At 36.5% G+C, this 14,870-nt stretch overlaps 2 protein-coding genes across 2 annotated transcripts; one reads left to right on the top strand and one right to left on the bottom strand.

Annotated features, from left to right (window-relative positions):
- The first annotated feature begins 52 nt into the window (after nucleotides 1-52).
- On the top strand, nucleotides 53-2,998 carry cox7a1 (cytochrome c oxidase subunit 7A1). Its single transcript, XM_079611359.1, has 4 exons — nucleotides 53-343; nucleotides 2,016-2,102; nucleotides 2,643-2,727; nucleotides 2,848-2,998. Exons 1-4 carry the CDS (start codon nucleotides 329-331, stop codon nucleotides 2,904-2,906), a joined length of 246 nt encoding a protein of 81 aa, XP_079467485.1. The 5' UTR covers nucleotides 53-328; the 3' UTR covers nucleotides 2,907-2,998.
- Nucleotides 2,999-4,307: 1,309 nt separating this feature from the next.
- chp2 (calcineurin-like EF-hand protein 2) lies at nucleotides 4,308-14,599 on the bottom strand. The gene is made up of 7 exons (XM_079611358.1): nucleotides 14,338-14,599; nucleotides 9,425-9,497; nucleotides 8,467-8,547; nucleotides 5,875-5,999; nucleotides 5,547-5,608; nucleotides 5,356-5,478; nucleotides 4,308-5,272 (listed from the first exon to the last, which is right to left on the bottom strand). The coding sequence occupies exons 1-7, from the start codon at nucleotides 14,402-14,404 to the stop codon at nucleotides 5,219-5,221; spliced, it is 585 nt and encodes a 194-aa protein (XP_079467484.1). The 5' UTR covers nucleotides 14,405-14,599; the 3' UTR covers nucleotides 4,308-5,218.
- Nucleotides 14,600-14,870: the final 271 nt, after the last annotated feature.

Here is a 14,870-nt window from a genome sequence, read left to right as displayed (position 1 = left end):
CTGCTAGTAATTATGGATATTCTTGGGGAGAAAATAATCAGCCTGCAGATTTGTGCTGATGTTTCTGAGAAATTCGGATTTCTTAAGAAGGGGACCTTTGGATAGGCTCTGTTTGTGACAAAATATGTGTTTTGTAAATATGAAGGATGAAAAATGAATATTATTTCAGGTCAGTGTTTATTGAATCAGCTGGCTTCTTGACTGTTTAGGGTTGTCTTTCCCCACCTGACCGTACTTTGGCTCCAGTTCAAAAACTCTGCAATGTGTGTCCTTGAAAGGGCCCCGACTAGACACGAATCAGCAAGCTTAACAGAGAGCAGCGTCGGACATGAGGCATTTACTGGTAAATACACTGTTCTTCTTAATTCCTCCACGGTTAGCGACCCCGACAGCTGTGGATGTGTGATCAGGAAGAATCTACTCCTAAAATACTTGCGAAACAGGAACTAAGCCACAGATTGATACTCTGACCATTGTACTGCAGGCATTGTTTGAGAACATTATTCGGTGGAAGTCTCATTTTTTTATACGAACAAATGTTGTAATTTGTTGTTGTAAAGATTGAAACTCGGGCATTTTTGGTGGCTGTTGAATGACTGATAGCCGTGAATGACCTCTAAAGAAAAGACTCATTCAACGGTCGTCTGATACTGTAGCTCACTTTCTGAACTAACATTTGTTTGTCCTTTTATTTCAAACTGTTTGATTGTATAACAAATCTTTCTTTAAAACTAATCAAATTCTAATACTCTACGTGGCATTAAAGCGGTCAGAAGTTTGCTTGTAATCTCGTTGTCTTCAGTTTCTGCTTTAAACGTGTCATTTGAAATGGACACAACTGTTTTTTTTTTTTTTAATGGACAGTCAGGAGGTCACCATTAGCCTCTCCACATTTAGCATGCCTACATGCAGCCCAGCACACACACGCACACACTGGTGGGCCGAGAAGTAAAAAGGGAGGGACATTCAGCCCAACCCAATAGTGTGTATTATGCTATGATTGGTTTGTTCCAGGTGCTGGTGAGCAGCAATTGGCTGAAACCACAACACATAACTGCTCCACGTGAGCTGACCTTCAGAACCATAAAATGTTACATTCCTTTCACACGTTTCGCTCTTAAAGGGGTAGTTCACTCAAAAATGTAAATTCTGTCATCATTTATTCACCCTCAAGTTGATCCAACCCTGCGATATTTTGTCTTCTGCTGAACTCAAAAGAAGATTTTGAAGAATATGGGTAACCAAACAGTTGACGGTAGCCTTGACTTTCATATTAGTCGCAGTATTTTCAAATTCTGGATCAACTGACGACAGAATTTGCTTTTTGTGGGAGAACTATCCCTTTAACACGTGAAATATGTCATAAACATATCAAGTGGTTTAGTTCTCTGAGACAAGCATATGCTTTTCACAAATTTGATGCAAAATATGAGTGCAGAGATGAGTGCAAAACATTCAGATTTGGAGGCAGTTTTGTATTTATATGCTGTTTAATGATTGATGATGTGCGTTAGCAAAGCTTCGATCAATCACTTGTTTCAGATTGTGCATACCGGTAATTTGAATATAAGTTACAATATAAAGCATATATGTACACAAGTGCATTGTATAAAATTATTAATTTAAATGTTTAAACTACAAAGTAGTTAAAGACACTGAATATCAAGTGGGACCACTGTAAAAAAAAAAGTTGTAACTAGATTGGACATAGGAGTGAATTTTACAAGAATTTTTTTTCTTCAGTTCTTCTAGTTCAAAATGTCATGTTTATTATTTCAATGTGTTACTTGTCATTTCTTAGTAATTGTTTGTGAATTTTACTAGCAATTTCAGAGTGAAATTTGTTTCTAAACCAAATTCTTTCACTGTACATTATTATCTTTCACTGTACTAGGATTTTGAGATGTTAAACAAAGATTGACTGAAGATCATTATATGCTTCAGTTTCTCACATCCTTAAAGTGTAACGAGACAAATGTTGGTCCTTTGAGTTCATTTCTCTTTCACTCTTTCAGAGTCTTCCACGTCTAGCCTCTCGGGCGTTTGGCACAACAGTCCGGCAAATGAAAAACAAGGTGCCGGATTGCCAGAAGGTTTTCCTGGTAAGACAAATTTAGTCCAAAATACACAAACTATTAATCAGTTCAGATGGAGTGTGACCTGACTTACATTTGCACAGAGATGGAAATTAATCCAAGAAAAACTACAAGAAAAACAAAACAAAAAACAGGTCCACTGCAAACTGTTGGCAGCTCTGTCCTGTATAATTCTGAAGGTTATTCTATATGCATAAAACATATTACAAGCGTTTTTCAGCATACTGTCTCTTCATCTAAAGTCGGCATCAATAACATGAATCTCCTGCTCTTCATCTAGTTATACAACAGCTTGTGCATCTTAGGATAGTGCAAAGACATTTATTAATATTTAGTAAACATTATGTAATAACTACACAAATAGCGACTAAAATAAATATGTAGAAAGTTAAGGTGGAATACATTATGAATAATTCTAAAAATATTTTAGTAGTATATCTGAATAGAAGAAACACTTTCAGTCTGCAAAGATTACTTCTGTATAACTAAAAGGGCTTTTCAATTAATACAAATATTTTTTGTCAAATGTTTTATCCACATTTACAGGAGGATAACGGTCTGCCTGTCCACCTTAAGGGAGGCACTACTGACGTCCTTATGTACCGTTTGACCATGGCCATCACAGTAGCAGGTACAAAACCTCATGCTCAATCATCAAAACTCAGATTTACTTATTTTCGTTGATTTAGGATCATATAAAGTACATACCAGTATTGAGATAAGTCTCCTTTCTCTTTGTGATTCTGTTTAGGCACTGGCTTTTCCCTTTACTGGTTGCTGTTTGCCTCCTTCCCTAAGAGTAAAGCATAATCACTTTAAAGCTGCATGATGCTGTACAAATTTCATTTCAGATACCTTGAACAATAAAGCACATATATGAACGATGAATGTATTAAATCCTACACATGGGTCTCTATCATTGGATATAGTGCTTGGTCACAACAGTAAAGTTCGACTACAGACCGGTCAAAAGTTTGGGGTCTGTAAGATTTTTGAATGTTTTTGAAAGAAGTAATTATGTATTTTTTAGGGGTCCTTTATGTGAACCAAAACTGCATTTATTTGATCAAAAAAATACAGTAAAAACAGTAATATTGTGAAATATTATAACAATTAAAAAACTATTTTCTGTTAAAAGCCGTTCAGCATAATTTCTCCAGTCTTCTGTGTCACATGACTTCAGAAATCATTCTCATATGCTGATTTACTGTTCAAGAAACATTATCATCATAGGAGTCTTTAACTACTATGTACTAACATTTAAATGTATCATTTAAAACAATGCACTTATTTTATACGTACATGTATGTTTTACATAGTATATAATATTATAATTACCTGCATGCATAATTACACTTTTGAACCTTCCCTTACATTTTAACACACCAAACCTGTTCCTAACCCGTATCTCACCTCAACAGCAGCACGCAAGTGCTTTGCAATACAACATGAACACAATAAGTACATTGTACTTTTTTTTTAAATGCAAGTACATAGTAGTTAAAGATACCCAATATAAAGTGTGACCAATATTTTTTGTGAAAATTGTGATTTTTTCTTCAGGATTCCTTTAAGGTTTTTACTGTCAGTTTTGATCAACTGAATGTGTCCTTGCTGAATGAAAGTATTAATGTCTTATAAAATCCAAACATTTGAACAGTGGTGTATCACTGACATGAATCAACAATAAGCACTTGGCGCCACCTACAGTCCGTAGCAAAACACGGCTGAACTTTTCACTTTACTTTTATATAAGGTTAGTGTTGTTCAGATATATTAAAAAAGAAATTATGCCATAACTTAACACATTTCAAAATGAATTTCTGTTGCAAAATGCTCACTGTTTAACAAATTGTGTTTGTGCCACAAGAAGAGCTCACCCATTTTTAAAAGCTTCTGTCCAAAAATATATCAAACAATACTTTGAATCTTATGCAAATTGCTTTAATATAATTCTTATAAAGTTAGTTACATTTAATACAGAGATGAAAAAATACTTTTTTTAACTGGTTTTGGCACAGCATGCATAAGTGCAGTAAGCTGAGGTATCCATGTAGCATTGAAAGAATTAAGACATATTTTGAGACTTCAATACCAGAAAAACAAATCCAGTTATCAAACTTTTAAAAATGTATAACATCATCATGCCACCAGGAATCTAGAAAACTTTGAGATTAAAGCATTTGCATCTAATAAACCTTCAAACTTGTGAAATCTTACCTTGGGATGGTCATACTTTACTCTCACACACACTCTCACACACACGGTAATGTTTGACAATTTAACACTGGGCATTATGAATGTTATTATGAACTCTTTCATAGGAAAACCTGCAAGTTATAATTACATAACAAAATGAATAATCAATTCAGTAACTTTTTTTAAGATTCAGAATGTAAAATACACTACCATTCAAAAGTCTGTGGTCACTAAGGTTTTGAAATAAGTCTTATGCTTACCAAGCTGGCTGCATTTATTTTGTAACAAAATTACAGTAAAAACAATAATAATGTGAAATATTATTACCACTTAAAGTAACGGTTTCTATTTTTTTATATATTTTAAAACGTCATTTATTAATGGCAAAACTGAAATCAGCATCATTACTCCAGTCTTCAGTATCACATAATCCTTCTGAAATCTTTCTAATATGATGATTTGCTGCTCAAATCATTTTTCAGGATTCTTTTGTGAATAGAAATTGAAAAAGAATCACATTTATTTGAAATAGAAATCTTTTGTAACATTACAAATGTCTTTACTGTCACTTCTGGTCAATTTAAGGTATCCTGGCTAAATAAAAGTATTAATTTCTTTCTAAAGTCCAAACTTTTAAACAGTAGTGTATTGCTGACATGAATAAACAACAATAAGCACTTGGCGCCACCTACAGTCCCTAGCAAAACATAACGTTGCTGATCCAAACTTTTGAACGCTAGTGTAAATCATTTGTCAATGTGCAGTTTTAGTGCAGACATTACCAGTGCATTAAAGTCCTGTAAGACATATAAAGGCTGACCCCGTCATCCTGTCCAGAGTCTTGAGATATTCCTTCTATTTTCTGAGACATGGATGTAGAGGCGTGCATGGTTGGTATAGAAGCCTTCCCATGATGCTCTAGTCTAGCGCAAGAAGCGGATGCTCATCTTGTGATCGATGTTGACTTTCTCTAAAGACTGATACAAAAAAATAAACAGTATTAGCAATCATATTCCATTGCCGCTTTCAAAAGCCGTGAATGCAGAATTTTAGCCGATACCTTACGAAACTCCTCAAAAGATATTGCGTCATCACGGTCTAGATCTGCCTCCTGAATAGTGCGGTCTGCTATGCTCTCCAGCTGCTCCTCTGTCACCTGCATCCCCAGCATGTCCCGGAGAACCTGTCAATCAGTCAGCTGTCAGTCATATTCAGTTTGTGAGAAGACAGCAGAATGAAGAAACTACTGACCTTTAAAAGCTCATCTCTGGAAATCTTGCCATCCTTGTCCTGGTCATACAACTGAAACGCAACTACAGGAATGAAGAACCAGGTGAGATTGAAAGGAATGAGAAGATCATTTCAACTCAAATCAATGTATTTATTTATTTGGTGAACAGGAGTGTAATGAGCAGGATGTTGCACTGTCAGATGGTCATTATCATAAAATCAAGCCTTTCATGATGATATATCTCCATTATTGGCCATCTGAATGTACATTATCTCTATAGTAACATCATCCGTTCCATTACTGAGAGGATGTGGTTAATCTACCAGGTAAAAGCGAAAGCAAACATACATTTGAGTTTGTTGCTCCGGCTATTAATGGGTTCAGGAGAATTGGGGTCTTTGGGTCGGTCCTTGTCAACAGGCCGGAAATGCGCCATGATCTTCACAAAAGTGTAAAAGTCCACTGTTTCCTTTCTGAGAATGATATAATTATTTATATCAACAAGATACAATCATTGTTCATGATGTTGGTAACTGTAAAAGAGCTTTTTGAGAAATGTATTTTTACACATGTCCAGAGATGGGCAGTATTTTAATTACATGTATTTGAAATACGTATTTAATTACTTTTGAGTATTTTGTAATTTCCTAAACCAAAATAAATGAAATGTAATTTGTAATTAAATAATTTGAGGGACTGTAATTTGTATTTAAAATACTTATTTAAAGCTACACGGTGTAATTTTTTAAGTTGATTCTTGGCAAAAACCACTTTGTTCTTTCAAAATCATATGTGCTCATTAATGTATAATTACTTCTACCAACTAATCAAGTATTCTCGTAAGCGTAGAATCTGCTATTTATAATACATACGAGTGAGCTACTCGAATGGCTGAAGCCATTTTGCGCCTCCATCTTGAAAATACATTAGCCGAAGAGGGACATTCCTCGAAATTCAAGCTTCGCCTTTTGCGTTTTTACACTCAGTGGCACCGTGACGAATGCGAGGGGGGAGATTACTCGCGACTGCCGGCAGATTTGAAATAATACGGCCACCGTAGGAGTTAAAACGCCCTCGGAATGGGAGGGGCTAGAATGTAATATTCAGTTGGTAGTCATATACAATTTCACTGCTAAATGGGAGTAATTCATACACAGTGTAGCTTTAAATGTATCATTTAATTTTGCATATATTAACTACCATCACCAGGCTTAATAGAATCATAGACATATACAATACGAATAGGACTACCAAATTGCCTATCACAGTTTTTGGCTAGATGCACGAAAATCACGTGACGTGACGCATCCTATTGGCCCTGTTCACATTTCGGGCTTCTCAGAAGTGGAAGGCGGCATAGTTGGGTAAACTTATATAGCACTGCATGAGAGACTACATAAAATAAAATATTATTATTATGCTTTTTGTGTTCCGATTTGCTCAAATAGCAAAAGAAAAACGCCACAACAGCGTTTTCACAACTTTCAAAAAGAGTAAAAAAAAATAAAGAGAGATTGATAATGGCAGTCAGAAGAGAGAAAGATGTCAACTTTACTGTCACAGCCGATGTATTAGAAACACCCTCAAAGCAGCGTTAACTAGTTTTTTTTGTATATAATACAAATATAGTGTTATATGTACATACATAAAAAAAAGTATATATAAAAAACTTTGCAGGATTTATGATGCTGATGACCGTTAAAATGCGCCATTACAGTCTGTGAAAAAGGTCCAGCTCGCTCATTGTGAACAAGGTCAGACGCAATTAGACGTCAAGACGTCAAACTGCTTTAAGTAAAGTAGCCTATCTAGTAAAATATACCATCAGATATACCAGAAGATTGGTGCAACTGTGCCAATAGCTAGAACTTGTGAATTGACTTGCTAGCTAAAGAGTGACGTGTGCTGTCTAGTGAAGTGAGGATCACAGTCGAATCCGCTGGCGGGTCAAGTAATTAAAAATAACATTCTGATTAATTGTGTGTGTTGCGGGCGGATGATGTAAATCATTAATAATGGTAATATTAAAACAACGTGTAGGCCTACATGTTTATGTGAGTGTGTTGCTGATATTTGAGTGGTTGATGAACTACTGTTTGGCAGGGGAACAGCCAGATACACACAAAATGATGTCAAAATGACCACCTTGGAGAATATTCGTGTAAATAGTCTGTCGTGTCTTAAATTAAAGTAAATCTGCATTTTCACTGCACACGACATTCGGACTCTTGGAATTTGCCACCCAGTGGCAGGAAAAATATTTTTTTATGACAGTATGCAGCAACATGTGGCCTAAAAGCGCATCTTCTACACTAAACGATGATATTCTGATATCATATACTCTTACATTTGATGAATAAGTATTTGTAATTAAATACTTTTTGATGTATTTGTGCCCATCTCTGTGTATGCCGTCTTTCAGAACTGATTTCCAGATAACAAACTAGATTTAATAGTCTAAACAAAAGGCAAATCGACTAATCACAGTTTGTTTCGTTTTTATAAGTTTTTTAAGGGTGGTGATATCTGAAATAAATTATAGCCTACCACAATAATAGGTCAGCATGAAAAAAAATACTTTAACAGTTTGGGCCTTGTGTTAGACAGTGAGTGTTTAATGTTAGATTCTAACAGTAAAGACTTAAATGTTAAATTGGTGACAGATCCTTCGTCACGAAGGCATGTAAAGCTGCAACGCGTAGGTGGATCTGTCACCAATTTTAATGTTTAAGCCATCAATGAAATAAAGTCTTTTTAACTTTTTTCTACTTATTTCGAGTGCCTTGGAGTTCCTAAGTTATTAGATTGTGTATCCCATACAACCAAAGAGCACCGAGATTTTACACCCTGAAGCAGCACTTCTTTTGCATTATTTGCTCTTATCAATTATTTGCAATCCTCTAAAATATTACTTTGTAGCTTAAGCCAAGATTCGCTCACCCTGGGGAGAAGAAGGCACTTATTATTCTGTCTCTTATGGGGTTCATTGCCAGCTCCTTTATGGCTCCAAAATCCTGAGGACTATGTGAGAACGAGACAGGAAGACAGGAGGAACGGGGAAATATTTTATAAAAAAAAGTGAAATCTTAAAGGAGAACTCCGGTCAATTTTAACATTGAGCTCAATTTTTAGTAAATTTGGAGTGCTGTCAATACAGAGAACAACGACAAAAATCGGTGTTGCCTACACTGTGTTATCCTATTTTTAAAATTTGCATCCTATTGACTTGAATGGGGCAAGTTTTAAACCTGCTTTTAGCCTCTTAACATCCTTAATGTTTCATTACAAGTGCCCAGCCATGTTGAGTGATTCCTTCAGAGTGAACACGAGTGAATCTGACTGCAGTAGATGTGAAAGATATGAATAAAAATGATGTTATATCAGCCAGCGCACATACCTGTATTTAGTTCCTGTTTTCGGTCGAAGTCCAAAGTAGTCGATTGTCGAGTTCACGCGCGTGATCTAAGTAACTAAACCTATGCGCTTCAACTCGGCAATCGACTACTTTGGACTTCGACCGAAAACAGGAACTAAATACAGGTATGTGCGCTGGCTGATATAACATAATTTTTATTCATATCTTTCACATCTACTGCAGTCAGATTCACTCGTGTTCACTCTGAAGGAATCACTCAACATGGCTGGGCACTTGTAATGAAACATTAAGGATGTTAAGAGGCTAAAAGCAGGTTTAAAACTTGCCCCATTCAAGTCAATAGGATGCAAATTTTAAAAATAGGATAACACAGTGTAGGCAACACCGATTTTTGTCGTTGTTCTCTGTATTGACATCACTCCAAATTTACTAAAAATTGAGCTCAATGTTAAAATTGACCGGAGTTCTCCTTTAACTGAGGTAGTGTCATGGATAAGACATCAGTCTAAACATCAGGCTCACCAGAGATGACCTCGTCCTTCTTTATCCAGAACTTTGAAGCGATCATACAGACGAATAATGTGGGCAGGTGAGACTGGAAAAGAGAAATCACATATTAAAACTTATGTTTCACTGAAGCCCTGTAGCATCATGACTCAACAAATAACAAACGAGTGCATCAACTCCAATGGACCGCATACAAATTGAATTGACCATTTTTTATTATTATTAATTTTATTATTATTATTATTATTATTATTAATTTTATTTTGAAAAACAAAACAAAAAGGGACAATACATATTAATGAACATTTTCACAAATGTAAATATGTCAGATTATAGCCTTAGGCTAATTTCCATCTGCAGACCCCCTGGCAGGTTGGTGTTACACACAAATGAATACATACATACAAATACACTATATACAAACTATGTACAGAGAGACAACGACAAGAACAGTGATCACATCATGTTAAAACAAACAATAACAACAAGAGTGGACAACAAAAGACATATAGAAAAAAGAAAATCATCGACTGTATTGCACAAACCACAATTTTGCACATGCCCTGACTGACCTAATATTGCACTGACCCATATTACACCATTCTATATTGCACTGACCCGCATTGCACTAACCCCTATTGCACAACCCATGTTATACTGACTCTTATAGCACAACCCGTATTACACTGATAATTGTGTCCCCCTTGTAATGCATTTACTCTGTTTTACGTTTGATATATAATAATTAACTAAACATGATTACATGTTTGTGTGTCCCTCAGCCACACTTTTAAATTACTCCTAAAGGTAGGAAGACTTGTGCTTTCCCTCATTAACAGTGGAATACTATTCCAGAAACTCACTCCCTGATATGACAGGACGTTCTGTGAAAAGGCGGTCCGCCTAAATGCCAAGTCACAATCACCTCTCATAGTGGATCTAGTCACTCGAGACCCGGCAGCACTGCTAGACTTTTGTTTAATAAAATCACTCAATGGTGGAGGCGCCAGACCATGTATAACCTTGTAGATTAGACAGGCTGATTTAAATAATTTGAAATTAGCAAAATTTAAAAGCTTATATTTATCTAAAATTTGACAATGGTGATATGACGAAGGTTTCTTATCTAATATTTTCAATGCTCTTTTGTAGCATACTTCAATTGGCCCAATAGCAGCATGACTCGTATAGGACCAACTTGTGATACAGTACTCAATATGAGCCAGTATCATAGAGTGCAGGAATGTAATCGCTGCCGTATCCGTTAATGATGTACGAATATGTCTAAAGTTCCGTATATTAACATTTACAATTTTCACTACTTTTTTAACGTGTTTTTTAAAAGATAATTTCGAGTCTATTAGCACTCCCAAATACTTAAATTCCTCAACATTAATCAATTCTTGTCCCCCCAAGCAAACTTTCACTGCGGCCACGGTTGTTTTAGGTTTACTAAAAAACATTGATACGGTCTTTTTTACATTAAGGCACAAGCATGAATCATTCAGCCATTTTTGTAAGTCATTTAAGGCTAATGTAAGCTGATGGGCTGCATCATCAGCCCTTTTGGCTTGTGTAAAAATTACCGTATCGTCTGCATACATAATTGTGTCCACATTTTTGCACACATTGGGCAAGTTATTTACATAAAGTGAAAATAGCAGGGGACCTAAAATTGATCCCTGAGGGACACCATGCGTATAGAGAACATAGGGTGACTTACTATTCTTTATTTGCACGCATTGATTTCTATCTAATAAATAAGACTGTATCCATTTAATGGTTTGATTGCTAAAGTTAAATGTTGACAGTCTAGACAAGAGCTTAAGGTGATTCACAGTATCAAACGCACGCTTAAAGTCAACAAAAACAGCCGCAACACAACTGTTTTTATCTAAATAAGACTTCACCTTCTCAACAAAAACACAGACAGCCGTTTCAGTTGAGTGAAGAGATCGAAATCCGAATTGCATAGGGTGCAAACCCGGATTGGAATCATTAAGGTGTGCAATAATAGAGTTAGCGACCCACTTTTCTGCTATCTTTGAGAAGATAGGGAGTATGCTAATAGGTCGATAATTAGCAGGGTCTAATTTATCACCCGATTTATATATTGGAATGACATTTGCCACCTTCCAACTCAAAGGGACGACTGCCTGCGTGATTGATAAATTAATAAGATGGGTCACAGGCACCAAGATACAAGATGTATAATGCTTCAGAAGATTGGTATCAAATCCAAACACATCCCTTGCTTTAGAACTTTTCAATTTAGAGATTATGTTTTCTACTTCATTTTCTGTAATTATTTGAATATTAAACTTTGAATTTTGAGTTGAGGCATCCATATGGTGGTCGGTGTTACCAGTATTTTGTTGAGAGTCACAAGAATTAGAAAACAGTTGTGCAATCTCATCAATGGTACTTTGGAAATAATAATTTAATTTAGTTGCTAGGCTGAGAGGCTCTGATACCAATTCATTGGCAAATTTGAGTTCAAGGTCTTTATCAACATTGTGCCTATTTTTACCAAGGAGTTTGTTAATATTTTCCCAAATTAGCTTACAATTTCCTTTGGCACCATTAATTACAGTCATGAAAAAATTAGCTTTTGCCATTCTCAAAGTTTGTGTGACTTTATTCCTTGCAGTTACAAAATGTAATCGATCAGTAGTTAATCCAGATCGTAATGATTTTTTAAGTAATTTGTCTCTGAGTGTCATAAGCTGTTTACACTCACTATTGATCCAAGGCAAGGAATAAACTCTTTTCTTTAAATGGCCTGCTTTCTGAAACTGAGACAGAACCCCTTTAATAGAGGAGTATAGTAGATCACAACATTTGTTAGTGTCATCACAAGATAGTATGCTAGACCAATCAAAATTATTTAGAGCTACAGTTAAAAGTTGTTCTTGGCTCTTTGGAATAAATGTTTGCTTAATATTAGTGCTTTTACTGACACTTCTCAATCGTTTTTTAGTCAGCTTTCTAGAGAAGAATATGGCATTGTGGTCAGACAAGCCAGTCAAGAAATTGTATGTTTTTAACATTCTATCTGGTTTGTTAGAGAACACCAGGTCTATTAGAGTTTTAGAACGATTTGTTATTCTAGTGGGATCACTGATCATTTGTGTTAGTCCAAAATTATCTGTAATTTCTTTCAGTTTCTTTCTGTCACTTTTGTTGTCCCAATTTACGTTTAAGTCTCCCATTAGAATAACCTCATTATTAAAGTCACAACAACTCAAAAGTGCCTTAAATTGATCATAAAAATCTACTTTTGCTGAAGGTGGGCGATAAAGACATAAAACAGTAAATGACATTTCTGCTGAGAGTGACACTTTAACTCCAACACATTCAATTGGGATTTCATTAGGCCAAATTATTTGTGTACATTTTAAAGAGTCCTTCATATACAGTAACACCCCTCCCCCCTTTCCTTGAAGCCTATCCTTTCTAAATATATTGTAACCTTGTAATGATACCACTGCTTGTGGGGAAGATGGTTTAAGCCAAGTTTCTGAAAGTCCCAAAAAATCTACATTTGAGTTAATGAGAAGATGCTCCAATTGCTCCCTCTTAGGGGCCATACTGCGTATGTTCAGATGGCCACCTAAAAGCCCTTTGTTTTTACACTGTGGATCCCATATAGTTCTGGCTTGATTAAAAGTCTGAAATAACTTACACGATCGATGTTTTTTAAATACAGGGTTCCTCTGTGTACGCATGCGTGTGATGGGTTGTGGTGACATACTGGTCTTAGTTGTAATAGGGTCCAGCAGTGGTGGCGTTAGCCCAGGAAGCTGCTGTAGCCCCGGTAGCAGAGGTGGAATTAGCCCAGGAAGCTGCTGAAGCCCCGGTAGCAATGGTGGTATTAGCCCAGGAAGCTGCTGTAGCCCAGGTAGCAGAGGTGGAATTAACCCAGGAAGCTGCTGTAGCCCCGGTAGCAGAGATGGAATTAGCCCAGGAAGCTGCTGAAGCCCCGGTAGCAATGGTGGTATTAGTCCAGGAAGCTGCTGTAGCCCAGGTAGCAGAGGTGGAATTAGCCCAGGAAGCTGCTGAAGCCCTGGTAGCAATGGTGGAATTAGTCCAGGTAGCTGCTGTAATCCAGGTAGCAGTGATGGTATTAGCCCAGAGAGCTGTTGTAGCCCAGGTAGCAGAGGTGGTGTTAACGCAGGGTGTAGCTGTAGCACAGGACTTAAAACAGGTCCAGGGTTTTGCTCAACATCACCAGCCAGAAGTATTATCATCAAAAGATTCACAACCCCAGGGAATGATCTAGATGCTGTTTGATCAAATTTACCTGGGGGCGGCCTAGCATCTCCACAATCCAGGATTCTTGCATACAGAAGATGTTGGCTACTCTTTGCTGGATAGAGAGTTAAGTTATCCATTTTCCTTGGACACGTTAAACTCAAGAGGAGGTAGAAGGACAGAAGAAGACCAGACAAGTATGGCAAAATCCAAGGGTTTTTGATATACTTTTGTGGCAGACACACAGGACCTGCCAAACACTGTGGCTGCACCCTGGCGGCCATCTTGAATAATGGGCGGGTCATCTTCCATTTAATCAATTCTCCTCTATAACAAACCTCACTGACATTCATTGGTGCATTTTTATTTCTAAATTGCTGGACATACACACTATTTGTGCAATACCCAGTGTATTTGTTTATCAGTGGTTTGCAACTGTGTGAAGTAAAGTCTCATGTCATGAGCTATCACCTGTCACTGTCAATTTTTGCACATGCACCAGAATTTAAACGCAAACTTTGAGATACTTTTATCTTAGCGAACTTGTACCTGAATGTTAGTAAAGTTACTAGTATAAATGGCAACAAATGTGCAGATACAATTTTTCTTTTATATCGTTGTTTACTCGTTCGCGACAACAACCAAACGCCAGTAATAAAACACAACTAACTCACAGCCCGTTTCTTGCACCAACTCCTCGACGTTCGGGATTTTTAAAAGGGTGGAGCTCGTCGAACCCATTTTATATCGTTATGTCGACAGCTTTTAAACATTTATCCCATATCCAGATAAATGAGAGCGGAAACTAAGAAGTCACGATATTATGTATTTGTTGCTAAATGTTAACGGGGTGTTTGCACGCGCCGCTGCTGTTTCTTGTGCTTGCTCAGAATAATTCACACTCTGTGTACACAGATTGCAACGCCCACTATACACGAAATCCGATTCTTTTGAGTCGAATCTTTTCAATGAATACACGTCTGAGCGGTTGAATGATTCAATTTATGAATTGGACTGAATCGGTAACAGTGATTGAACTGAGAACCGTTTCTGTTCGAACGACTTAATGAGCAAGAACAAAATGCAAAAATGTTATAAATAAAAAAGTAGGCTACTTAAAGTATTTTTACGGCGTGATATTCATATTTTATCGACACTTAGGAAGTAGAAAGTAGAAAAAGAACAACATTTAAACGTGCAAAAACTT

This window comes from Phoxinus phoxinus (assembly GCF_949152265.1).
Source record: "Phoxinus phoxinus genome assembly, chromosome: 4".
Taxonomy (NCBI): Eukaryota; Metazoa; Chordata; class Actinopteri; order Cypriniformes; family Leuciscidae; genus Phoxinus; species Phoxinus phoxinus.
Note: the sequence above shows the minus strand (reverse complement) of the source record. Positions and strands in the feature narration are given on the sequence as shown.